Below are 26,049 nucleotides of genomic sequence, written 5' to 3'. Positions count from 1 at the left end.
TTGACAGTCTTAGACCACGACGCGAGACTGAAAAGAGGTCATTGAGAAGCTTACGTTATCGTAATGGAATTTCGCAAATTTCGCTGATAGTCTGAGTCGCGTAACACAAGGGAAACAACGTAACGCGATCTTCGTGACTCAAACTATTCCATTAGCAAGGATTGTTTTATAAATCTGCGAAACATACAATTGGAATAAATGAATCAGCCACAGCATCACGCGTAATGCCAGTATAGCAGGCATCTTGTTCATTAAACTCTCCCCTCTCCTACTCGGGATGTATTGTTCTGATTGTCTTCAACAAAAGCAGGCCAATCAAAATCCATTCTTGTCGCGTATATCGCGAGAGAGGGGACCCACTCACCCCTACCTGTGTGACGTCAAAGCATCATTTGATTTATTCATTAATCTTGGATTAAATTGGTGGCGCCATATTGTTAACATGTTGTGGACTCAAGTGTGCCGTTTTCAAACGGAAAATAAACAATTTTGAAACCGTAAATCGAAAGAATAACTTCTAAGAAGCACTCGACCTTTAAAACGGTGGAAATTGGAGAATTCCTGGCGAAGGAATCGTGCTTTGTTTGACAGTCTTAGACCACGATGCGAGACTGAAAAGGGGTCATTGAGAAGCTTACGTTATAGTAATGGCATTTCAGAAATTTCCGGTGAAAGTCTGAGTCGCGTAACACAAGGGAAACAACGTAATGCGATCGTCGTGACTCAAACTATTCCATTAGCAAGGATAGTTTTATAAATCTGCGAAGCATACAGTTGGAATAAATGCATCTCGCGTAAATACCAGTATAGGCATCTTGTTTACTAATGACAAATAAGTTTCGGATTGGCGTGTGACAATTGACGTGTGGAATGGCATAATTATGCAAAATACGATCTGTGCGGAAAGACTTCCAGAAATAATTAACTGAAAAGCGCGCCCTCTTTTCGTGCCAATTTTTTAAGCGCGGCTCTACAATAACGACTAAACAAGAGATCGAGGATTAGAAAATACAAGCCTGAGAAATTAAATTAAAGAGCATGTCTGATCGTTGGTTATGAAGTAGAAGTGTGGTTTGAAAAAAATTCAGTAGCTGTATTTGGAACGACTACCGCAGCAAAATAAAACTGCATTATTAGATTCACAGTACATCCGCGATTAAACTTCGATTTAACGATTAAAATTCAAGAGTTCCGCGTGAACTTAGGGAGCCATCTGAAGCACCAATGACTTTGCAAATCCCGTTGGCAAGGTTAGTAAAACATGTTCCCTGGAAATGAAAGCTTTAAGAGCCTTTTTCTGTTCGGGGAAAAAATTTATCCACACAAAACACGTGACAAGTTTTCTCAACAGGACCCTGGGATCCCTTCACGTCTCCCGCCGTTTTGATTTCGTGTAATTTATATTCCTTAAATTCCCGAACCTAGTTGTTCAAAAAACGGATAACTCTATCCAGCTAATAAAATGTACTCCAACCAATACATTTTATCCGCTGGATAAAGTTGTCCGCTCTTTGAACAACTGGGACCTGATATCTGAGAAAATAGTATTGCATTATTGGTGAAGAGAAAAAAGACGCAATGACGTCAGGAGCTATCCTCACACGAAGTCCATCAGACGGGGAAGGGAGAATGTGTGTTCGGGAGTGACCTGGACCGTCAGATAATCAGGCTATATTATCTTGTAGACAACATTTTTCACTACAAAAAATCAAGGCAAAAATAAAATACAAACAGCGGTGATAAACGTAATAAACTTGCGCATTTTATATAACTTGGCGTTTCGTATACTACGCAACATATATTTTCAAAAGTGGCCGTGAAAATTTGTTACGACTATATATATATAATAGTGAAAAGGGGGTCTGGAACCGCGATTTGACAATTAATCTATAAAAAGCTACAGCTAATTAATAAAGCACCAGCTTCTCACTGCCAACGTTGACATTAAAAGCTCATTTTAGTTCTTGAATAAACAAAGTTTCCTTGATTTTACAGTGATAATCACTTATGTCCGATGCTAAAATATCAAAATGATCCCACTTGATATTGTGTCCAGTAATTTTGACATGGTCAGCAATGGCCGACGGGCTGCCATTTTTATCGAGAGCATTGAAGTGTTCCATTTTCCTGACATGAAGTCGTTTTGTTATGCCCATATAAAAATCATTGCAGTCCCAGCAACCGGCTTTGTAAATGATTCTATATTGTTGGGAACGATTCAGGCGGTCCTTGTAAGGAAAGAAAGATTTGATCGAGTGAGTGTTTTGAAAAATTATCTTAAGATTGACAAAAATTTAGAAGTTATATAAACAGGTTTTCTGGCGTTTACAGATTTGGCTGCTCTGCTGACCTAAATAGTAATGCGTAACTGTTTTTTGGTTTTGCTTGTTTTGATCTAATCATGGTTTCCATTTTGATAGGTCTGATAATCTTGTCGCCATTTCATGGCTTCCGCTTGGCCGACTTCTCCATCCGCCATGGAAACAAACAATTACGCCTGTTTGTGCCGTCTTCTGGTGGAAGTGGGATCGCAGGCTCTCAGGGATACCTTTGACAAAATACACCCTCCAACCGATCTTCATGATGTTTTGATGCGTCCTCCAGCACGTCCTATACTTCAATCTCTAAAGCAGGAAAGAGTACTAAGTACCGCACAATGGAGAAAGCTGTACCCCATAATTCCTTCGTCTCTATCATCAGGAGGCTTTGACATGCTGCTTCTGATATTGCTGCTGAAAAATATTTGTAGCTTGAATCCTCCGTCGACAGGTTGGGACAATCTTCCACCAGCTGAAGATACGGGTATTGCAGCAAACATATGCAGGGTCATATATTACAGAAACAAGATCTACAAACTTAATGCTAGACAAGGTTTTGTGGATGACTCAACATTTAGCACCATGTGGCGAGATATCAGTAATGCACTGGTAGATCTGGGAGCTGGGGCTATTTATTGGAAAACTATCAATCGGCTCAAGACTGAGAGCATGGATCCTGAATTTTTAGAGCACTACCAAGATTTGTTAAAGAAATGGAAGAGAGACGACGACAACATCAAAGATAAACGTGAAGAGATGGAAAGTATGAATACAATTTTCATAGTATTATTATATATGCACATGTAGTACACACGTAAAATTACAAGGTAAATAACAAATTGCTTTTTGTGAATACATCTGTTGGTACGGTATGTAAGTTGCTTTCACAAAGGTTGCTTCATCTGAATTCACTAAGCAGCATAACATTTTGGAGACTTCATACTTTCTAAACGGCAGAGCACGTTTTGGATGAAACCTTATCCATCGTCAGTAACAGTTGCTTGCAAGAAAACTTGTTTTCAACACTGACAATAAGCTTGTAAGGTGCAAGGAAAGTAGAAATAACTGAAAGTTAAGACATAAAAGAAAAGAAAAACGTGTAAAGGATCCAAAAGAAATATTGACAATGAACGAACATGTTTTCAAACTACAATAATAAAGAAAAATTAAGATGGTTCAATTACATTTTAAGATAGGGCTGTTCTCAAAGGGTTTATGTGATGAATGTGCACAGTTAGAATTTTATTTCTCTTTTCCGATTTTTATTTGTCGCGGAAAGAAAGGAGCACTGCAATTACAAATGGCGAATTTATGAGCGGAATGGCGACGTCTGTTTTGCATAACTTTTGTTTTACTTTTCCAAGATGATCTGCATGCTAGCAAATCATCATTTCAGTGTGCACTGGGCTTTTTGATATGCCTTCAGTTCGTGATCTGCATTTTAATAACAGAAAAATTAGTCTTTCTCGTAGCCTGCTAAAATGCATAGATATTTAGAGGAGATGGGACAATGCCGAAAGGAATTAACAGAAGATATCAATGGTCTACACCAATAGAAATAACATACTGTCATCACCAGTTACATATTACGGTCCATTATGAATGAAATATCCCTATTAACTTTTTTGATTTGTCTGTCAAAGGAATGGTAGAGGTTAAACGAAAGAAACCAATGAAGGACAATGAAGATGAATTTGGAGAAATAAAAGGTACGCACTGGAAATATTGCCACTTGTTATGTAGACCTCAGAAGAAACATCTTTGGGCGTACTATCTACCCTTCCCAACGTTCGCTGTTATCGTTTACAGTCATTTCAACTAACGTTGTCGGTTCAAAGCATGAAGCTAAAAGACAAGACCGAAAGTTTACGTGGGATTTCGATGAATAAATTCGTCAAAATCAGTCATGCCTGGAGAAAACAATAGGTTGTAATTAGCAGTACAATGACCTGCACGTGCAGGGATGATTTTGATAAAATTATTCATAAAAAATAATCCCACAAAACATTGCGGTCTTGTCTTTTAGCTTGATTTTAATCCGACAACGTTAATTGAAATAGCTGTATATTAAAGCTCTCATTCTCGGAGTTATAGAAGATCCGCCATATTGTTCCTGCCCCCACCTCCCTTCAGGCCCGATCCCCGGCCTAAGAGGAACAAAATGAAAAAAACTAAATGAAAAAAAAGGTCTTAGTATGGCTCAAGGGCAGTTAATGACAATGAGAAACAAGCTACCTACTTGAAGAACAAAGAACGATTTTTCCTCCAATATCGTCCAGTTAAAGGAAATCGTCTAATGTAATTTTTTTTTCAATTCTCTCGCCAAGGAACTCTGCTACAGATGAAGCGCAAGAAAATTAAAGAAACACCAAAGGATGGTTATGAAGAAATGGAGGGTATGTACGGGGAACAGAAGGAAACGTTCAGCATACAACAAGAAAGACAACTAGAGCATGTGGTTATTGTACTTGCAGAAAAATTAATGAATGATTAATAATAATTAATTAATAATGATTAATGATTAAATTAATGTTCGGTTACTTCGGTTGAAATGTAATGTTATATACGCTCTGATCAAACGGAAATTTTCCGGACCAAACGGATGACCATTGGAAGTATTTTATCTTTACGTTCCAAACGGTTGGAACATAAATTACGATTTTTGACAACTTATTTTTTGGTCATTTTTTGCGCCATCATTGCACAGCCACGAGTCCAGCGGTTGATTTTATTTGATCAACCAATTGCCGGGTCTGGTTTACCAAGGAGATTAAAAGTTTAGAAGGACTGGGAAAAAAGCATTTCTATTTGACATGGTAAGTTCCGAAATTAATCACCGAAAATTTTGGCTAGATGGAAAGGGCTCTTAACTATTTCAGACCTGAAATCATTCCTGCAAATATTCTTCTCTTTTCTTCTCAGCCACAGATCTCAAAAATGATTTGATTTCAGGCTATTGACAATTGCTCATTAATTAACAAATCAATGAATTTTCTTGACAACGGCAATTACTTAATGTGCACCCGACTTCCAAAAATGATCGAAGTCGTATAAATGCAAGTGAGTTTGCAATGTCTGTAGTTTTTGAACTTACTTTTTCTGGTAGAAAGAGGTTCTTGTTAGGTGCAGACTTGTTCAAATATGAAATCTTATACATGTTAATGATTCTGAATCATTTTTCTGTGGAATGGAGTTACTTTTCAAACAACAATAAAACTTGACCGACGAAACAAAGATCTTTTAAAGCTGCTTGGTTTATTTCCTTTTTAGGGATAGATACTGAACAGGATAAGCAACGAAATTCCATACAGTGCAGTGACAACCCCCCTAGACTCAGCATTCAGCCTCCAAAGCCAAGTGGTCTTCCCAACATCACTTCTCCTTGGAGCGATTTTCAACTACCTATTGATGTTCTTTTGTTAACTGTGGAGGATCACGAGTTCTTAAGTTGTTTTTCTTATCTGATTAATCCTATCAAGAGTTACTGTGAAGAGATTGGCTACGTATACTTTGGAACCGTAAATGGTGGCCACCAGGAAAAGCTGAAGATTGCCCTGATAAAATGCTCCAAAGGCTCTTCAGCTCCAGGTGGGTCTTTGAACGTGGTCAAAAATGCATTCGGGGTCCTGCAGCCCAAAGCGGTGTTTTCTGTCGGATCCTGCAGTGGGTTAAATTGTGAAAAAACCCAATTAGGTGACGTCGTTGTATCTTCCAAGGTAACAACAACGGAATTTAAAACGCCTGTTAGCAGACGTATTGGTAATATCACTAGACATGTAGCTGACGGTTGGATTGCTCCGTTGGAAAACCCAGAAGAACGAGAGGTAAAAGTACACTGCGAAGGGGATGTCCTTAGCGTACCACTAGCAGCCAGTTTTGGGTGGCGACATGAAGATATTATCCAACAATTCCCTGAAGCAATCGCCGTAGAAACGGAGGGTGAAGGTAAAAGATTCGGTCATACATACAGATTAGCCTTATTGTAAACGGCACTGAATGAATTTCTCCAAGGGCTTAGTCGTGGGTTCGATTCCAAAAGGAAAAGGCGATTTTTCTCTCTTCCTTTTCTCTCATTTTCCCTTTGTTTTTATCTTTTAGTTTCGGTTTAGCTGATTTGGGTTGGCTCATTTAGCAAATAGATTGGGCTACAACAACAATTCCCAAGCACGAAAGCTATATGAAAGTGCTTGTCTGCAGTTAAGAAGGGACCAGTTTTCCTAATAGGCTTGACAACAAATCAGAAACATTTCAAACGTAATACCTTTTTGAGCTCTGTTCAGTCCACTTGTTAGATTTGAATTATGGTATTAATTTAAGACGTCTGGTCAACAAGGAGGATGCATGCCGAAAGGCTCTAAGGGACATTTGGACGAGTGCCGTTTGATCGAAAGAAAGGTACCTTAACATCTTGTCATCTCATTTTAGGTCTTTATGCAGCAGCCTATGATCATAAGGTTGAATGGATGATAGTGAAAGGCGTTGCCAGTTATGGCGATGCCAGTGAGCAGCCTTCAAGTGATGAATGGAAGTCTTTTTCAAGCATCATGGCGGCTTCCGTTGCAGCTAAGATTTTGAAAGATCCTGTCATTTTCCAAGGATGGCCGCACTATAATCCAAGTAAGTTTTTTTAAATTACTGGAAAAGTAAGATAAATGTCTTCCTAAAGCCCGCCGCACACGTGAGGAAAGAGCTGAGCAAAATGCCTCGCGAGGCATTTTGCTCAGCTCTTTCCACACGTGTGCGGCGGGCTTAAGACTGGTTATTCAGCAATTTTCAAAAATCGCAGGACAAATCAATGTAATAGCCATGGGAATGTACTCTGTTTCTTATCATTTTGTTAAACGGTTAAAATTAACTTTTTAATTTAAATTGATTCTTGAATGAAACCAAACAGTTTTTAATAATGGTAATTGAACTTCGTGTTCTTGTCTTAAATCATGCACAATCACAAGTATGATTTCAGACCAAAATTGCACGACACGAAGTTCAATTACCACTTTATGACATCCATATTTTGAAATCACACACAAGTTTTTTTTTTTTGTCAATATTTATATTTATTTATCCACTTCGCTAAGTACTCGCGCGGCTAACATGCAAACTTCAACGATAAAGAATGGAAATAGAATAGCCAATGTCAGAAATTGCAACCCCCTATCCCCCTCCCCTCCCAAAAAATGACTTTTTTCCTTATATTTTTCTGCAATCTGATTGGCTAGTGGATGTAAGTCATGAAATGTGATTGGTCATTATTATTTCATTTTCATTTTGATGGGCTAAAGGAAGCGATTTAAGGGCCCATTGAAGTATCTCGTTACTAAGCTACACGGTTGCTACCCAAGTGCAATTTCACTTCCGGTCAGCCAAAATTTTTTCGCGCGCTTTTTTGGGCGTCGCCGATTCAAGTCGCCGGTACCTTTTTTTTTACTTCGTTGCAACAAACACAAGAAAAACTTTTCGTTTACATTTTTATTGATTAATTTTCTGCTTTACGGTTACAACATGTGAGTCGTACCTCTATTTTTGAAACTTGAGTGTTTTGCTTGAAAATGTCGTCCACGTAAGGACGTAAACAGAAAGCCGCAGCGATGGCTGCATGTCGATGGGAAAATCTCTAAGAGGTGACAGTATAAGATTTCCAGTGTCGGGTTGGGAATCGAAATCTCAAAGATGCGGAGACACAAGCTGAAATTAGTATTGCGCTATCATCACCTGCAAACTTCAAAGAAAACTCTGTGTCCGCGGCCTTTTTGACTGCTCCGAAACTCCATGACGTCTTTTGCGATAAAACTGTGCGACCCTGTGTCCGTGAACTGCCCTTCCAAACCTGAGAAACTCCACTGTTTAGATAACTTATAACACAAATAAACGAAGCTATTGAGGCCACTAAATTGCAACCACTCTCCCAAGACAACATGGAGCAGCAGACGGTGAGCAAGGAGGCTTGTAAATTATCCTTGAAAGCAGCTCTAGCTCACAAATTTCATTCTTACATCAAAAATAATAACCACTCGATAGTAAACCTGACTGATGATGGTGAGCTCGAAACTTGTGATGGACAACTTTTCCGATCCTTACAACATCAACCTCGCTTGAGAACCTAGTTAACAGTAATTTAAGTAATCTACAACACTGTGACTGTGAAAAAGAAACTGAATTCGAATTTTGTTCGGTAAAACAAAACACAGTTGAAGAGTTCAAGTTCGAGTGTAGTCGATTTTGGGGAAAAAGTCAACTTGAAGAGCAGCATTCCTGTCGTTAAAGCCACAACTTGTCAAAGATCTGCAATACGTAATCTCGTTGCTCTTTCATCCCTTGTCAATGGGCAATATTTCAAAGATTACCACAAGATTCTCGGGACTCTCAGTCTGGATCACGTCAGTTCCACTCAGTGAATCCATATTATTGAATGGATTGCACCGTTCGTAAAAAGGATCGCCGACTGGAGCGTGCAAGAAGCAAGAACTGAAGCAGTTCGAAGTGGAGATAAGTCATCATTGCACATCCAGTTCGGCGGCTTTTATCTGACTCGCGGCCACTATTCGAATAACAGCTCAGCTACCGTCCACGATGCGAAGACTGGCAAAATTATTGCGTACTCACACCGAACAAAGCGCGGCCACGGTGCTAACTGGGAAGGGACAAGCGGTGGAGCAGCCTGGCCAACAATGCTTAGGCACCAGGCCGCTGAAAATTCGCTCACCACTTCCGGTGCCGCGAAAAAAGAACTTTTCTCCTCGAGAAATAATTGTAGTTGCTGGCTTTTAAAACAATTCGAAAAAACATCATATTTTCTCGGAATTCAAGCATGGGTTTTGCGACAAAATGAAAAACAAAAAAAATATGCGCAAAAGAGTGGTCAAAGAAGCACAATTTCCATTCTAATTTTTTTAATTTTCATTATAAACCAAAACGCATGCTTAAATTTCTTCAAAACGGCTTTTGAATTGTTATTGTACAGAAAATGCGGAAAAAAGGTTCAAGCCATTTAGTTAAAATGCATTTTTCTGTTTCTGGTCACGTGACATTAAACCTGGTCCGATGACGTCATGAACTGGACCATATTCGCCCCCTATGGGTATTGCCCAAATTTGGTCCAATTAAAACATACACATGCAGAGTTATAGCAAATTGATTTTTCCCTAGCAACGGCATCAAAAGATACTTTAATGGGCCCTTAACAAAAGAAAAAAAGGCGATTCGTGACTAAATCGCACTGTCGAGTGCCAAGCAAATTGCAAGAATCACCAGTGGTTTTAAAATGGGTTTAATACATACAATATATAAATATATCAGATCGACCTGCCTAGCAGAAGAACTCTAACTTGAGTTCATAAATTTCTCAGCCAACTCCCTTAGTTTCGGGTGTTAGTCTTTGTTTGTAAGTATATCTGAGCTAATTTTCAAAAAAGGTGGCTACAGAGATTGAGCACATTTTGAGACTTTCTAAGCTGAAGGAATATGCTAGTCATTAACAATACTCCCGTTACGGTTCATCAAAAGAAAGTAAGGTCAGGAAATACTATGCAAGAGAAAAGAAGGGCTTTTCTTTGGAATTAGACGTGACATTGCAATTGACACCTGAGTGAAATGAGACATGACCTGTGATCCGACTAAACAAGTGTGACATTTGGCAATTACTACTGAACGGCGCCAACGCATCTTAAATCTCAACCAAAACCCGGTCTTTAAGCGCTCAAGACTGGCCTTCCACAAAAGAATCGGCTTAAGCGGGGCAAGACAGCGTTTTAAATTGATTTTCCGTCTTAATTATAAATTCAAGACATAATGAGAATCACGCCGATCGAACTTGGCAATTACTACTGAACGGCGCCAACGCATCTTAAATCTCAACCAAAACCCGGTCTTTAAGCGCTCAAGACTGGCCTTCCACAAAAGAATCGGCTTAAGCGGGGCAAGACAGCGTTTTAAATTGATTTTCCGTCTTAATTATAAATTCAAGACATAATGAGAATCACGCCGATCGAACATCTGGAAATTATTTATGACATTGAGTCCGAAAATCCGACCAAAATCGCACTTCTCGACTAATCGATGACTAGCCTAACAACGTTACAGTTATAACGGCGAAAAATAATAGAATAGCTTTTCAAACTCACGCTTCTTGAAGAGAAAATCCTTGCCCATTCTTGCTAGTGTTTTCCATATCAGCTTAAGTCCCGGATGTTGAAATCAACATTTGAAAAGGGAAGGGTTAGCGCCCTTTTCGTTGCCCGAATAGAAATCATCCCTAAGACCTACTTTTTAAAGCCAAAGACTGTCACCTCCTCAAGCAAAGCACACAACATGCTATCCTTCATAGTTCACGCCCGAGTAACAGTTAAATAGGGAGCATATTAGACGAGGCAGGACGCTGCACTTGTAAGACTTTTTCCCTCACTAGACTTAATGATGGCCTCAGGAAAACTTTGCTTCACGAAGCCAAACGAAACGCTAGGTCTAATGACTTAGTTCTGATCTCAGAGCGCACGCCGAATTCAAAGCCAAATCGTTGCGCGGTTAGAAGACGTTTGAGAGAGAGTTGGGGCTAGGTTAGCAAATCAGGGAGGGAGGGGGGGGGGGGGGTAGGAGAAAAATATTTTGGTTTTATAAATATTTGCTAATGACCATTGTAATCTATTAAGTTACTGATGTGAAATTCAATAGGAAACGCTAAAAAAAATAATAATAATAATAAATAAATATCTTAAGAAAAGGTAACAAAAACGTCAATTTCTGTAGCCACCTTCTGGAAAATCAGCTCAGATATATGTGTTCAAGAATGAAAGTGTTTTTCACAAGTCTTGTGGTGGGTGTTCTGTGTCATCTAGACGAAACGAATTCATCCGTATCCTCCATTCCAAGCACAATCACGTCGCTTTGTAAAACCTGCTGGCCTCTCACCCTCAAAAATCGTGTTTTACTGTTTCCCAACAAGTCTGAGTGCTATCTGGGTTATTTTAAGGAATTTCTAGGCTCGGTTATTCTTTTTGAAATTCTCATAAATCGGCTTTCTAAATAGGTTTTCCTTATTGAATTTAAAGTGTATAAATCTGCTTTAATCAGCCAAATGACAGCAGTTATTGTCCGGATCAAGCGGACACGCACCTACATTGAAGATTAATTGTGTGAAGCGGGTTATCGTTTTGAAGCTGTACCAACAGGCCTCTTGCGTGTTGTCCTGCATTCGAAATCTGCTCAGCTCTGGTTTATTGACAGATCTGCCCTCAAGCAACATTTTCAAATTATTCGCAAATTCATTTGCAAATAATTTGAAACTGGATTTCCAAACACAGTGTTTTAAGATATGCTGTTTTCTAAGGTTTCGTGTACTTAGAAGTTATAAATGGCTTCTCCGATGTAGTCACTGATAGTATTTAGACAAACAAACGAACAAACAAACAAAAAAATTAAAACGAACAAACTATATCCTCTGAAAAAGAAACTCTTCTTTGCGAGTTTTAAACTTTATCTGACTTTTTACTAAGGATTGTGTATCAAGCAGTAGACCCAGTCAAAGTCAAAGTCAACGTCAAATAACTTTATTTATCCACGGTATTCTCATCAGTTAGACTAGGTACTAATTATCAAAAAAAACTAGTTACAAAATTCGTAATCTAAACAATCTAAACCTACAATAAATTAAATAAACTGCTTTACATGAGAGCCGTGTTTTGTTAAGCAATTACATTAAAAGAAGCCGCTGCAGCCAGGATGGAAAGATGCTAGGAATTCTGCCTGCCGTAAGTGAGTTGGCAAACTGTTACATAACACCGCACCACTATACCTGAAACTGTTCTTAAGAAAATTGGTTCAGGGAAGGGGGACAGCAAGTTTATCTTCAGTGTTGCGAAGAGAATAGCCAGTAATGGTGCTACGCTTGACAGTGAAGGGGGGATGGGCGGCTGGTAACAATACATAGGACCCAGTGATTGGAATACTCTATCGTGAAATGCTCCAACTCATAAGCAATGTTTAATTGCCAGTTTATAAGTTTATTTTTCATCAGATGCACATGCAACTAGAATAATTTTTTCCACAGCTAATATTGATCTCCGGCTTGTTTGCGAGACCATCACAAGACCTGTAGCACAAGTGAAAAATCAGGGCAGTCCAGCAGCCTCACAACAATCCCAAGTTGATATTCAAGGCGCAACAGTACCTGATACCTCAGTTAGGAGACCATCAATGATCACAACTGTTTCTGAGAGTGGAACTATTGGAAATCAACGCATTCCATCTAAAGAGGAAGTAATCAACTTTATTGCTCTTCACTCCTTCACGGCATTTGACCATTCTCGTCCAGAGGAGAGAAGTGGCTATGTACGTTATCTCGAAGACGTGCGCAATGTGCTGGTTGTTGGAAGCCATGAAGGAAGTCTGATAGTCACAGTGCAATGCAGTTCTCTGCAGATCCTTGAAGAACTGTGGGAAGACTATGAAACGGGTCATCTAAATGAAATGGCTCAGAAATTTCTTGTGACAGAGGAATTATTGAAGGCGTTTGGCCCAATCGAGGTTAAACTCACGACAACCATTGAGGAAGAGGAGTATAGAGCTTGTCAAGAATTTTTCCTGCAACAATCACGTGAGTTTTACAGAATAGACGTTTCACCTAGTAGTATACTAGAAATATTATAGTTGGGTCTTTAGACATTACGAAATGAGAGACGATGTGGTCTCTGTAAGGCTGCTTTTATCTAATAAAGCTACCTCAAGTCACCAAAAAATGCAGGTACACTTTTGGTGCCAGTTTAATTGGACATCCCTTTTAGCCACACAACCTTATTGGAATTATCAACATAAACGCACAGCTTGTATTGCGATAGATGATTTTCATTAAACGATAATTCCTGCATGTATAATGGTCTTTGGCCCATAGGGAGATGTTGACTTTATTGAGCAGGCCTGTAAGTAAGAACTTTTTTTGTTTATTTGTTTAAACACCTCAGCCAAATATCGAACATTAATTCACCCCTTATTATATGAAGCCTACCATATAATGTTACGTTTCGTAAAGAGCAATGCGGGTAAATTACTCCACTTTATTATTCCACTATTATGTCATTTCACCAAATAAGGTCAAGAGAACGCGCAAAATATGAGACCGTAATACACTGTAGTGTCCCGGTTTGACCGGTTTACAACAGAGCGAATACGGCCGGAAAAGGCAGAAAAAAGGAGCAACAATGTCCGGACTGGACGAAGAATAGTTTTTGAAACAATGCAGACTCGAAAACAAGTTTTTAGCATGCCAATCACTTGTCATTTATCTTTTCATTTTATCTAATCAAATTAAAGACATTTAACTGGCTTTCTGTGTTGTTTACATCATTCGTACGCGCCATATACCGATGGACAGTTGATGTCGGGTGTATTTGAAAACTGTTACCAAAACAGAGAAGCCAAAATAACAAAATCTTTTTGTAGTGGAATAATAAATCTCTTATTCGATGGTTTTACATATAATACTCGCGGACATTTTGCTCATTGCTTGTATTTTTCCTCGCCCCTTCGGGGCTCGGAAAAATACTACGCAACTCGCAAAATATCCGCGCGTATTATATGTAAAACCATCGAATAAGATATATTTATTATATCTCTCAGTTAGTACGCGCGGTGTAATTGGTCAATTTATCGGGCCTTATTTTACTGTACGGCCCGCTAAATTTGAAAGTTTCCTTTCTCGCGCGCTCGATTAACATCAGAGATATAATAAACATCTTACTAACCGAGTTCGAGGTCCGTAGTGTAAGTTACTGCTCCTTGTTTTTTCCCGTTGATTTATGGCCCTTCGCGCTTGGACCATAGATCAATGGAAAAAAACTCCGTCCGTAACTTACAGTACAGACCTTGAACCCAGGTAGTAAGAGATATCTTTTTGGTCGACACTAGACTGTTCACAGTCCCCTATTTTTCCGTGTGATCGTCGAGATCGAGCGCGTCTTACCGTTAATGACGGCCATCTTGACTTTCAGTCGTACCGAGTCTAACCTGGGGAAGAGTATCAAATCTACTTACGGACGGACATTAGAAAAGTGATGGGGGGGGGGGGGGGGTGGAGAAAATACAAAAAAAAAATTCGTGCAAGCCAAAATGCCCGAAAAAAAATTCTTGCAAGCCGAGCCGGAAGAAAAAAAAAATTCTTGCAGAAGGAGATTAAGGAATTATTATAGAAAATACCTTTTAGTGTTTTAATAACAGAAAATTTCTTCCAGAATGCCCCAAAATGGCCTTTTTAATGTTTTGAAAATCTAAATTTTTTTGTGGAAGTTTGTTTTGTATGAACAACAAACCAACCCCACATTTTGTGTCATGGCTGGAATTTACCCTTACTACAACTCAGTATTTTGTTTTGTGTTTGTAACTGGTAGCAAACCCAATAATCACGAGCAATAGGTCAATTAGTTTTGAAGAAAAACGATTTTGTCAGTAAAACGCTTCCAGGATATCTGCTTATCCATAAAGCGCTTTGTAGTTTTATTCGTTGGGCCACAGAGTGCTTTATGGTTACAAAATTTAAAAAACTGAGTCATTTTCAAGAAGTCCTGTTAAACGCTTGTAGGAGCATCTAGATTTGTTGCGGATTTGTTTGAACCAGCGGTAAGCATCGCCTATTTCTTTCCCGACAAGATTGAAGGGCAAGTGTTCACTTTATTCACCACAAAATGCTCTGTGGCTCATTGTCAATACCACAAAGTGCTCTGTAGGCGAATTAAAACCGCACAAAGTGCTTTGTGATCTGGTGATCGAAAGTACCTTGTATCTTGTGAATGACTTGCTGTTTACTGAAGGATTAAGGCGGTCAATAATCGACATAGTTTTAAAATAATTTATATTTAAAGCTTTTACTGCAAAAATCAGGATGTAGGACAAATTTACTTTGAATATAGTACGGTGAACCCTTTCTATTAAAGACGCACATCGTCGGGACCGACTCCAACTGTCTGGCTTATTAAAATTATTAAAATGTGTTAAAAAGTAAACAATCAATAAACAGACAGTACATGAAATTTGGTTTAAATTATTTTAAAATGATGATCAGTCTTTTTATTTAAAGGCCGAGTTTCACGGTAAAGCGCATGCGCGAGCAGACCGGCTCAAAAATAAATTGTACGGGTCGACACTAAATTCGATGCGAGCTTGTGGTGGAATAATCTGTTGAAATCGCGCCCGAAATTGGATCATCCGCTCTTCGTTCTTCACTTTTTATAATCTTTGTTTCCTGTTGTAATTATAAGTTCGATTTTTGTAAGGTTAAAAGTGTTTTAGCATCCGAAAACGACATTTTTGTCGATGGATCGGCAAGGAGACGTCGCGGCCGACCGGCGACGGGACGTTCTGTGGACTCTCTGGAAGCACAGAAGTTAAAGCGGACAAAGTGGCGTGGATGTAGAAATCCTGTGTGGTTAACAAGATACGTCCACCAAACGTAGAAAATTGGTAAAGAGATAAGTCTGTTTAAAATAGACAACGATTTCGCGGCACATCTGCTTTCGCTGGAAATGGCAAAGGTCACCAACTGGCTTTGGATGAACTCGCGAGGATTTTCTAGATTTCAATCGTACTGTTTGTTCATATGGAAGTCAACTGTCAAAAACGGAGAATTCGACGGACAAACAGCAGCAAACATCAGTGTTTTGCTTTGGATGGAAGAAATTGTACAACACTGAGACGCGAAGCAAATAAATATGAGATCAAATGTGCGAGTTAGTTGTAGTCGTCTATTAGCGGGCTCGAATAACGGGCAGTAGAAAAAAATCCAAAAGATTTGCGGCAAACTACAAAATCTATTGTAAGGTATTCATTTATCTATAAATTTATGGTCATTGCGAATGGCAAACGCAGTTTTGATTTGCCACCATGGCAGAGTTTTCCCAAATGCATTCCAGCATCTCGGAAGGACGCTCAGTGTTGTTGTTACTAAACGGTCGCATCGCTTCTTGAAGCTTGCGGATTTCTCGTTCTTCGCATTCTCGCTGGTCTAATAAAATCAGGCTATCGAGCGTACACACTATAGTAAGGTTGTCACTGAATGCTGATGAAATACTGGATTTAAGTACGTAAGTTTGAGGGAGCTTCTCGGCTTTTCGAACCGCGCGTAATAACAAAAGGTCGATGCCGCGAGATATCGACATTGTACTAAAATAAAACCGTATACGTTCGCATAAGTTCTGGCATTTCTTGAATGTCATGGGACATTCACGAAGCGGCGCTGCAAAAATCCCCATGTATTTTACATGGACAGCCTTTTTGTTTCTTTCTGAAACGTGACCGAAACACTGGCCGGTCAGTTTTATTTTTATGCCAGCAAGTTGTAAGACTTGCCCGCCATATCCCGCCGGTGTTGTGTACTCGCGTCTAATTGGTCCAAAAACAATTGGCCTGACAGCGCTTACGTTATCGCTCGCACATGCGCCGAACCGTGAAACTCTCCCTTTAAGTATGAGGCTGATTTTACTACCAGCACTAGATACTATTTAGACACTAATTTCGTTGTTTTTGTTTAGTTTTGACCATTATGCTGTAATTTTTAGATATTGTCTCAGGGTTAAAGGTCAGTAATCATTCCAAGCCCACAAAGTACAACTTTTTTTAAAAATCCTTTATTTTAAGTTTTTTTTTTTTTCTGGAAAACAACAACAACAAAAAAATTCGTGCAGAGGGTATCAACCGAAAAAAAAATTCCTGCACAAGCACTGAGCAAAAAAAAAAAAAAAAAATTCCTTAAAAACTGAAAATCCCCCCCCCCCCCCCCCCCTCCATCACTTTTCTAATGGTCCGTCCCTTAGGGGGCGGGGGACGCTTTGGGAGGAGGCGAGAAAAATAGAGGGACTGTAATAACTTCACTGCGACTCGCGTTCAGGGGGCGTGACAGGAATTTGACCCCTGCCCACATTCATTAATTAACAAACTCCGCCTCTGATAAAAAAACATGCCAAATAAAAATACACAAAGGTACATATGATACATGAATGTTGCGTGATAAAAACATCACCGTTTTCCAATGGAGGCGGTGAACACTACACCCAAAAAATCGGTTAAACCATCAGCTAAGAAGCCAGATATTTCCAATACTTGTCGTCTTTATTACGTTGATTTTAAGTCGTCTGGCAGATACCGTGTTTCCACGGAGAATTTGTTTAAAATCCCGCAGAAATCGGGAGTTAGCAGCACTCCCCTAGCCGAGCTGGTTGGAAAGCATGTCGGAGTAGAAATCCCGCAAGATACGAAGAAGTCTTCCCGTGTTTGCGCAAAATGTGCCCTGAAAATTCGGAATGCCAGTACCATATGCGAATTTATAAAGGCAGCATTGGATTCTGAAAACACCTCTTACGTGGAAAGTGTGACTTTCGTCCACCACGATCAGCGACAACGATTTCTTAAGCTCGGAGGAGTCGTCCTTTAGCAAATTGAGAAATTCGCTCGATAAAGCTTGCTCAGCGGAGGCATAGATTAATTTGTATTTGTTGCTTTTAATGTCCTTTAAGGCTTCGTTCGATTTCTCGAAATCTATAGCTGTCATGCCAAAATCGTTGTAGTTTACTTGCTCTTCTACGATGCTGCGAAGCGGGACGATAACTAAACAACACGGATCAGTGACGCAGCCCTCCAGTTCTTTTGCAATGACAAGCTTTGATATATTAAGCTCTTCCCGAAGCCAGTAGGTAGTACAGCAAACACATCTTTGCCATCCAGTAAACTTTTCAACGCTTCTTCTTGTTTGTCCTTCAAAACTAAACCTCCAACGGCGCTCAGTTAATCTGCATGAAAACGATACATCTGAAATTGATCCCCCGTGCGCGAGAGCCATTTTTAGAACTGTCCACTTGTCAACAGCTTGTCAGTTTCAGCCAAACGTGTTGTCAACGCAGATTAACCTCTATTGTCTAATGACCAATCAGATGGCTGCGTTGCTGGAGTAGCGAGTCCATGAACGCGAGTCGCAGTGATGTTGGTACAGTCCCTCTATTTTTCTCGCCCCCCACCCCCTAGAGCTATAATCCCCGACGCCCGCCCCCTGGGTACATCTAAAAATCAAGATGGCCGCCATTAACGGTAAGACGCGCTCGATCTCGACGATCACACGGAAAAATAGGGGACTGTGAACAGTCTAGGTCGACACCCATAGGGCATACTGCCATTCAACAATGTCCTAGTTTGTATTTAAGGGTGACGCCTGATTGACTTTTTATTTTCCCTATCAAGGAATGGTTGAAAGTAAGGATGAAAAAAGTGAAGAAAGCAGAGAATATAATTTTGGAGAAATGGAAGGTACGTACTGGGAAAATTGAGCTTATAACGCGATAAAGTACCAGTGTGTTTGTTATTTGGCCCTGGGAGGATTGGTATGCCATATGCTTACGCCTACATGAGATCCCGGCCTAAGACAATAAGGGATGCATAATCGCTCACCAATTGGACTGATATCTAAAAATGTCAGGAGGCGTTTATTTGATTATCTCTTGGGAAATCGCAAGAGAAATGAAGAAACATCTGCTTTATAACTTTTACTGTAACTTTTCACGCGTGTTAGTGTTATAGGTTTAACACTTAGTTTTAGTTGTGTGGTTCTAATTGATTGTAGAGTATAGGTTACGCAAGTCGTCCTATATAGCTGCATATTAATTTGTAAGCATACGTTCGTTCAGAGTTGCTGCATAATACCGTAAATCCTCTATTAGGCCCCCACTCTCAGATCAGCCCCCCCCTCCATCTAATAACCCCTCCCCCCTTTTCAGAGGAAGAAAGTTATTAACCCCCTCCTCAAATTTAAGGGGGGACTTAACCTAAATTTGAATGAAATTTGAAATGGTTTTAAGAAGGGATAGAAGAAGGAAAATGATTTTTGGAACACTAACAGACAGTTGATACCCACGCAAGAGCACCCCAAGTTGCTAGTGGACTAACTTGGTATCCGTCTATTAATTATTAACTACAAATTCTTATTTTAAAACTTCACTAATTCTTCAATATTTCTTATTTCTCTTAATTTAACCAATCCTTCTAGAAAAATTATCTCCTCTCAAATATACCCAAAAATCACCCCAAAATTCACAAAACACCCCACAACTTAGATTTACGGGATGAACATAGAGTTTTTGGATCGCTTGAAACGTGAACGAGATATTTCCATTAAAGCCATGTAAAGTGCGGTAAAATGGTGTTTACGTTAAGTCCCCCTTAAGCCCCTCCCCTTCCCCCCTTATTCTTCCCAACCAAATTACATGCAGCACATGTACGGGATTCAGTTTTTAACATTTCGATTTAGCTTACCGTTTTGTTTAGGTTATTATGTTTACCATTTACAATTTTTGTACTTCATAAATTTCAAGGTTCCCACAAGTGAGCTAAAATGTTGAACGTAACTTGTACAACAAGTATAATATAATCAAATGTCCATATTAGACAGTCACTGCCCTGGTCCAAAACAGGTCGGGAAGTAGGGAAGCGTAACTCTTGGGGGGGGGGGGGGGGGGGGCTTAAGACCATGTCCATGAGAAGACCAGGCAGGGGATATACATGCCATCTCACCGATTTCGAAGAAACTTGGCCAGATTGAAGTGGTTTGATATTTGGAATTTTCCGGGGGGAGTTAGACCACCCCTCCCTGCCTTTTTAATAAAAATTCCCATAAAAATTATTCAAACAAAGGGTAAAGTGAGGGCCCCTTAAGCTTGTAGAATTTACCTTATTCTATTGTGACTCCACATGAGCATAAGTACATCCTTACACATGAGTTATGTGCAGGAGTCTCAGATTATTTGATTAATTACCTGTCAATCAATGCAAGTTAATAATTAACTAGGTAAAATAGCATATCAAAATATGGTGATTTTGTGGCCAAATATCTCCAATGGCATAATCCCCCCCAAAAAGATACAACTATCATGGTACAGTTCCACCTTTGGCCTAACCAAATCGATAAAAAAAGTTTTTGGGACCTGCTATTTTCAGCGCGTATGACAAGCTCAAACCCTGCACAAATTGCACAAGATTTTGGTTTAATACTAGCCCATAGTAGAAAACAACTTGGGAGCGAATTAAAGGGTCCCTCCCACTCCTTTCTATAAGTTATTGATCTACTGACTCTCTTGTAGATGATATGATAATAATACTTAAAATTATGCGAAAACTGGTAATTGTAGGAGCCAAAAATCAGCATTCACAGTTGGTTTCCACTAATAGAGTGTGTGCTCGACGGCCATGTTGGAGGACCAAAACAATACAATGATTTTCCTTTGGGAAATATATTCTATTTTTATGCAAACATCTTCTATTGTTTTAGTCCTCCAGCATGGCCGCCGTGCACACACTCTATAGCGCGAGAAAGTTGTAAGTTTTCGCTTAACAAGCCCAAACAGAATATCCACTCATAATCTTAGCAAGATTTTAAGGACTTTTATTTCAGAATCTAACTTCAAAACCATTCGGATCTGAAACTGAGATAGACTTTCTCAAAGTCGCTCGCTCGCTTCTCATTGAATGGACCTGGCGCGAGCGACTTTTATCACTTGCAGCGCGCCAAATTTACAGGAGGAATTTTCCTCCTGTAGCATTATCCAATCAGAACCAGTGATATGAAAGTACACGTCAATCAAGCCAGATCATAACCAGATCACGCGCGAAGTTGTTCGAACATACAACACTAGCTCTTCGATAGCGATTGTTATTTCGGTCTACGACCAAGAACTTCTAAATTCCTCGCACTGATTATACGTTCATTTAACAACGCAATTCGTGTATGGGTTGCAAAAAGCAAAGTACAGAGATGTCCGCGAACATCAGCGCAAAGTAATCGAAAGTCACTGTTGTGGAAAGGACGTGTTTTTATCGGCGCCTGCAGGATGATCGAAAAAAAAGCTTGACCTTGGAGGTGGCCCCATTCGTTTTCGATTTTCTACGTCACGGCGAAAGAAAAGAGGTTATGTCCGTTTGCTTGGTTCCGGTTAAACGGACATCAACATCAAGAGGCGATCGATCGGTATCTTGTGGCTTATACTGACCGAGTTAAATGCTGCGTTTTTAATGAGTGTTTTGATAATAACGAGATAAGCCTCAACCTTGTTCGGTATGTAGCAAGCATTTTTCGGCCGTTAACTTGTTCGGTTGTTATATACCGATACAGATTCGGCCGTTATCCCAAACGAGTTAACGGCCGAATTTCGTTCGGTATATAATAGGAAACCCATTAAAATAGAGCCGATACATTTTATGTTGTTTTCCAGGTTTTTCCGTCAAGACAGCATTCTGCATGTCATGCTGTGTAGTGCTTTCGTTTTAAAATCTATTATTGCAGTAGCAGCGCTAGCAGTAGCCGGTATTATTATTATTATCACTCGCACATTCGAAGTAAAGCATTTTAAAAATCTTCGCGAAGCGAATCGACATAATTTCTGCAGTCATCAAAATGTAAACAAAATCTTCGCATGAACTGAAGTACGATACAGTCGTTTCGCGGGGCTGATAAAGAAAATGACTTGTCGTTTCACTGTTCAAATGCGTTGTCAACGTTTGAAAATGTTTTGCAAATGCGTTGGCCCAATTTTTAAATGATTTTCAACGTATTTTGGTTTCGTTCGGAAACATTCCCAACGTTTTGAAACGCATTGAGAAAGTTTTCCAATGCAATTGTCGACGTTTCCAAAGATGCGTTGAAATGACTGAAATGACAAGAATGCATTGAGTTGACAGTTTGACAACTTCGCACCCTGAAAAGTTCGCGCCAAAATGACATCACTTGATTCGATTTCCAGCAAGGGAAACAAGTCGAGCTCTCGCTCGCTCGCGCTCCGCGCTCGCTCGCTCGAGCTCTGACGATCGCGCTTCGCGCTCTCTAAGCTGGACTTGTAAGCAAGTCTAAAACTGAGACCGATAGTCTACACACAGTAATTATTGACAAACGAGTAAAACGTGACATCATTTGGACTAGATGTCAACAAAGTCCACACGTATACCCTTACTGTTACATAAAATAGAATCATTTCTGTTGGACTCTGAGCAATTCCGAAGATTTGAGTCTTTAAATCAAAGTGGCAACCAAAAATAGGGAAGCATACTTACATTATATAAGCAAGACTTAAATCTGTTGAATTCGTTTGGCTGTTTAATTTTCGAAGCGTGCTCCGACGTCTTTCTATTTTGCGTAGTCTGTCGCGTATATTTAGACCTCAAACATCTCTTCATATCGCTTAAGCGTAGCTTCGTTGGCTTGCTCAATCAGAAAACCTGCACCGTGTGCATTTTCATCGACTGTAATTCACGGTTTTGGGCAACACAATGAATCCAATGAAACCCCAAGCGTATTGCGTGACTAACCCGAGGCTCACTGTCGGTCAGCGGACATGGTGGAATTTAACTTGTTTCTGAACTATACTATCTATTTCGATAATCAAACGAAACTGGGGAGATATATATCAGAGCTAAATGACTATTTCATGATTTTGTGTGCTTGTTATCCTTTTCTATACATGAGACATACCTTGTCAGTCATGAGTGATTTGTTCGTCTGCAAAGTAAACATCACAAGGTACAGTGGAATATTCCCGGGAAATTTCTTAGTGTTTGCATTGGAATTTTTCGGCTACCCGAGAGCTTTCTTGCGAAAATTCACTTTGAGCCTTTCATAGTTGTTTGTGAGACAGTAAAATTGATCGTTTGCACAGCTCATAGCAAGTGTGAACTAATTCAAGGATGACTGGCAGTACTTGTTACTTGTTTTTTTTTTAATAAATTTTTATTAACTCTAGAATACTAAACTCTACTTACAATACTAACCATACCAACTTACGATACTAACCTAAATTACAAAATAGTAATAATAATAATAATAATAATAATAATAATAATAATAATAGTTACAATATTAAATTAAATGCTACTACTGACAAGGTATGACTATTTTGACACTTACAATGAATTACAGTTCCACTTAAAATTACCCTAATACTACCATAATAGTTACAATATTAAATTAAATGCTTCTACTGACACTTACAATATACAGTTACACAACAGTTACAATATAAAAATTAAATTAAAAGCTGTTACAAACGAAGTAAAGAAAAAAAGAGACTTACAATAGGTTACAGTTGCACTTATGATTGTAAATACCACACAAAAGTTTATTTGTAATGTAATTCTTCACTTAAACTGGGGATAGTACCCACTTTTTCTGAAAGAATTTTGTGTTATTGATCTTTCTTTCGGTTTCATATTTGATGACTATTTTAATTTAAAATCCTTGGATTTTGGGTCGAGTCTGGGTTCTTCTACAGTCCCATAGAAACAGTTTCCCAATTATTATAAAATAATTCAGTAGGTTAAGTAAAGCGCATTGTTTAGTTATAATTCCAAATAAAACATCTTGAAGAGTTAGACGAATTTGCTGATTTGAGGGTTGGTGCCAGTAATCTTGAAAATCATTCCAAAACTGTCTAACAAAGGGACACTGATACAAAAGGTGGTATAAGGTTTCAGATTCTGCCTTGCAAAATGAGCACAGATCATCCTTTTTGAAGCCTATTTTATATAATTTAGAATTTGTGTATAAAATAGAGTTAATCACTTTGAAATGAAAACCTTTTACGTATGATTCAAGTACAACAGAATGTGGCAGAGTGAAGATTTCTTTCAGCTGATCAAACGAGAAATGAAAATCATTCTGCAATTTTCGAACGATATTAGGAGGCTGGGCTTTTTTGCGTGCAAGTAATGAGTAATAGTCCTTTATATTTCTTTTTTGTGATATCAAAGATGTGGTTGTTAATTGAAAATAATGGAGAGGCTATAGATGGACAGGGAGAAGTAATTTTTAAAGAAGGTATTGAATGTCGAAGGCCAGCCCATTGCAAAAAGTTAGTTTTGGAAATTTTATGCGATCAGTGGCAAAATGAGTCTTCTATATTTAAACTGAAAAGTAGATCTTGAGTAAAGATCATTCCTGCCACAAAATAATTTTTGTAGAAAACTAGTCTTTTGTCAATGCGAATTTCTTTATTATTCCGAATAATATTTTGCCAGTCTATCTGAGAGGCAAACGAGTCACGAAAGTCTGACCACCAAGAAAGCAGTTTACAATAAAACTTAGAGGAGATTTTGTAATCCTTAATATCATAGTTACAATTCAAGAAGAAAAAACCTCCCATGGGTTCCAGCAAGTGCTGTAGGTAGGTTTTCCACGTTTCATTCTGGCCTTCAAATATACGCTTTAGCCATGCCAGCCTTAAGGACTTTATCACGCAATCTAAATTGATCATTTTTAATCTACCTTCCTCGTATTCATTTATTACCGAAACGTGTGTTACCTTATCCGTGCCATTCTAAAGGAATTTAAATAGCAGTTGATTCAGTTGTTTCACTAATTCGTTAGGTGTAGGCAGTACCGAGCACACATAAACAAACTTTGGAATAAGGAAGGATTTGATTATTGTCACATTACCATAGACAGATAAACCTCTTGAGGACCAAATGTTAATAAGTTTTTTAATGCTACCTAATCGCTCAATAAAATTCTTTTTTTCAGTAATTTTGGATCATACGTGAAATACTTTTTACTTGTTATAATATCTCTCAGTTAGGGCGCACGGTGAGAGTGGTCAATTTTGCGAGCTGTGAGTGCTAGTGGTTTCCTTAAGAACTTGGTAAAACCCATTTGACGGACGTATATAAACCAAAGATGGCTCGATTTGATTTAATAGCCAAAAGGTGTTGATAACTCGCAAAATATTCATCCGTTGATAAAGATTGACTCTACGTCGCGAACCGAAGGACCCCATGACCTTACGGTCTTTGATCCTCTCAAAAAGGGGTTAAAGGGGTTAAAGGGGACAAGATGCTAACGATAAAAGCACGCAAATCGTAGGCCAAGGTGTTCACACACGACACAATGGGCCTTTACGGTACGCCGGCCTGTGGATCATGGGGGTAATTCTGGGTGGTTGTTTGTATTGAGATCTCATCATGTCCCAGACTGATCTTCAGGTCCTTTGACAGGCAGTTTTTTCAATAAATGAAAAATCCCTTTTTAAATAAAAAAAAATAACTTTTGTCCCCGTAACGTTTATGGTTTTCGCACATATAAGTGTTCCTCTATTGGTTTTGATTACTTTTCATTCACTTTCGGTGCGTTCTTGAGGTTTCTGGAAAATCCGGAAATCCAAGATGGCCGCCGTTTGACAATCATGACCTAATGACCACGTCATATAACATCATTACTTCGCGTTGCGGACCTTAAAAAGACATCTTTGGACGTACTATCTATCCTCCAAGGATTTTCTTATATCCTTACAACTGATGATATTGATGACTACATTTCCCGCTTTTTCACAGTTATTTGTGTGTTTTTGGCAAACAGTCAGTTGTTAAAAGAAGAAAGATCCTCGCAGTAAGAACGCAACTTAAGCAGTTGCGAAAAGAAACCTGAAAAAAATTTAGGCTTGAACAGGATTCGAACCCATAACCTCTACGATGCCGCAGAGGTCATGGGTTCCAACTACAGTTCAAATATATCGTATCGTATTTTATATAGTTGCTGTGAAAACGATTGAAGAATGCCAACGAAAGTCTCTGATCCGTGCAAAGAAATGGCAATAAAAACGCCACGAAATTGAAATTTATTGTAATACGCAACTTGGGAATACCTAGGGGAAATTAGCATCGTGAACACTTATTATTATTTATTTTTTTTTTTTCGTGTTGATTATGTTGCAATAAATAGGACCATAAACTT

General features: G+C 39.0%; 1 protein-coding gene across 1 annotated transcript in view; it reads left to right on the top strand.

The window, feature by feature from the left end:
* Positions 1-26,049, top strand: part of LOC146468382 (uncharacterized) — a 35,141-nt gene that overhangs the window by 2,507 nt on the left and 6,585 nt on the right. Inside the window, exons 3-9 of the mRNA XM_085124643.1 lie at positions 2,421-3,081; positions 3,962-4,027; positions 4,646-4,714; positions 5,589-6,263; positions 6,744-6,935; positions 12,361-12,906; positions 18,528-18,593. Coding sequence (XP_084980769.1) covers positions 2,445-3,081; positions 3,962-4,027; positions 4,646-4,714; positions 5,589-6,263; positions 6,744-6,935; positions 12,361-12,906; positions 18,528-18,593 — 2,251 coding nt within the window. The 5' untranslated portion in view covers positions 2,421-2,444. The remainder of the gene's footprint in view (positions 1-2,420; positions 3,082-3,961; positions 4,028-4,645; positions 4,715-5,588; positions 6,264-6,743; positions 6,936-12,360; positions 12,907-18,527; positions 18,594-26,049) is intronic.

Source organism: Pavona decussata, unplaced genomic scaffold (genome assembly GCF_977016875.1).
Source record: "Pavona decussata unplaced genomic scaffold, jaPavDecu1.1 SCAFFOLD_131, whole genome shotgun sequence".
NCBI classification, from domain to species: domain Eukaryota; kingdom Metazoa; phylum Cnidaria; class Anthozoa; order Scleractinia; family Agariciidae; genus Pavona; species Pavona decussata.
The sequence above is the reverse complement of the archived record's forward strand: the minus strand, read 5'-3'. Positions and strand labels throughout refer to the sequence as shown.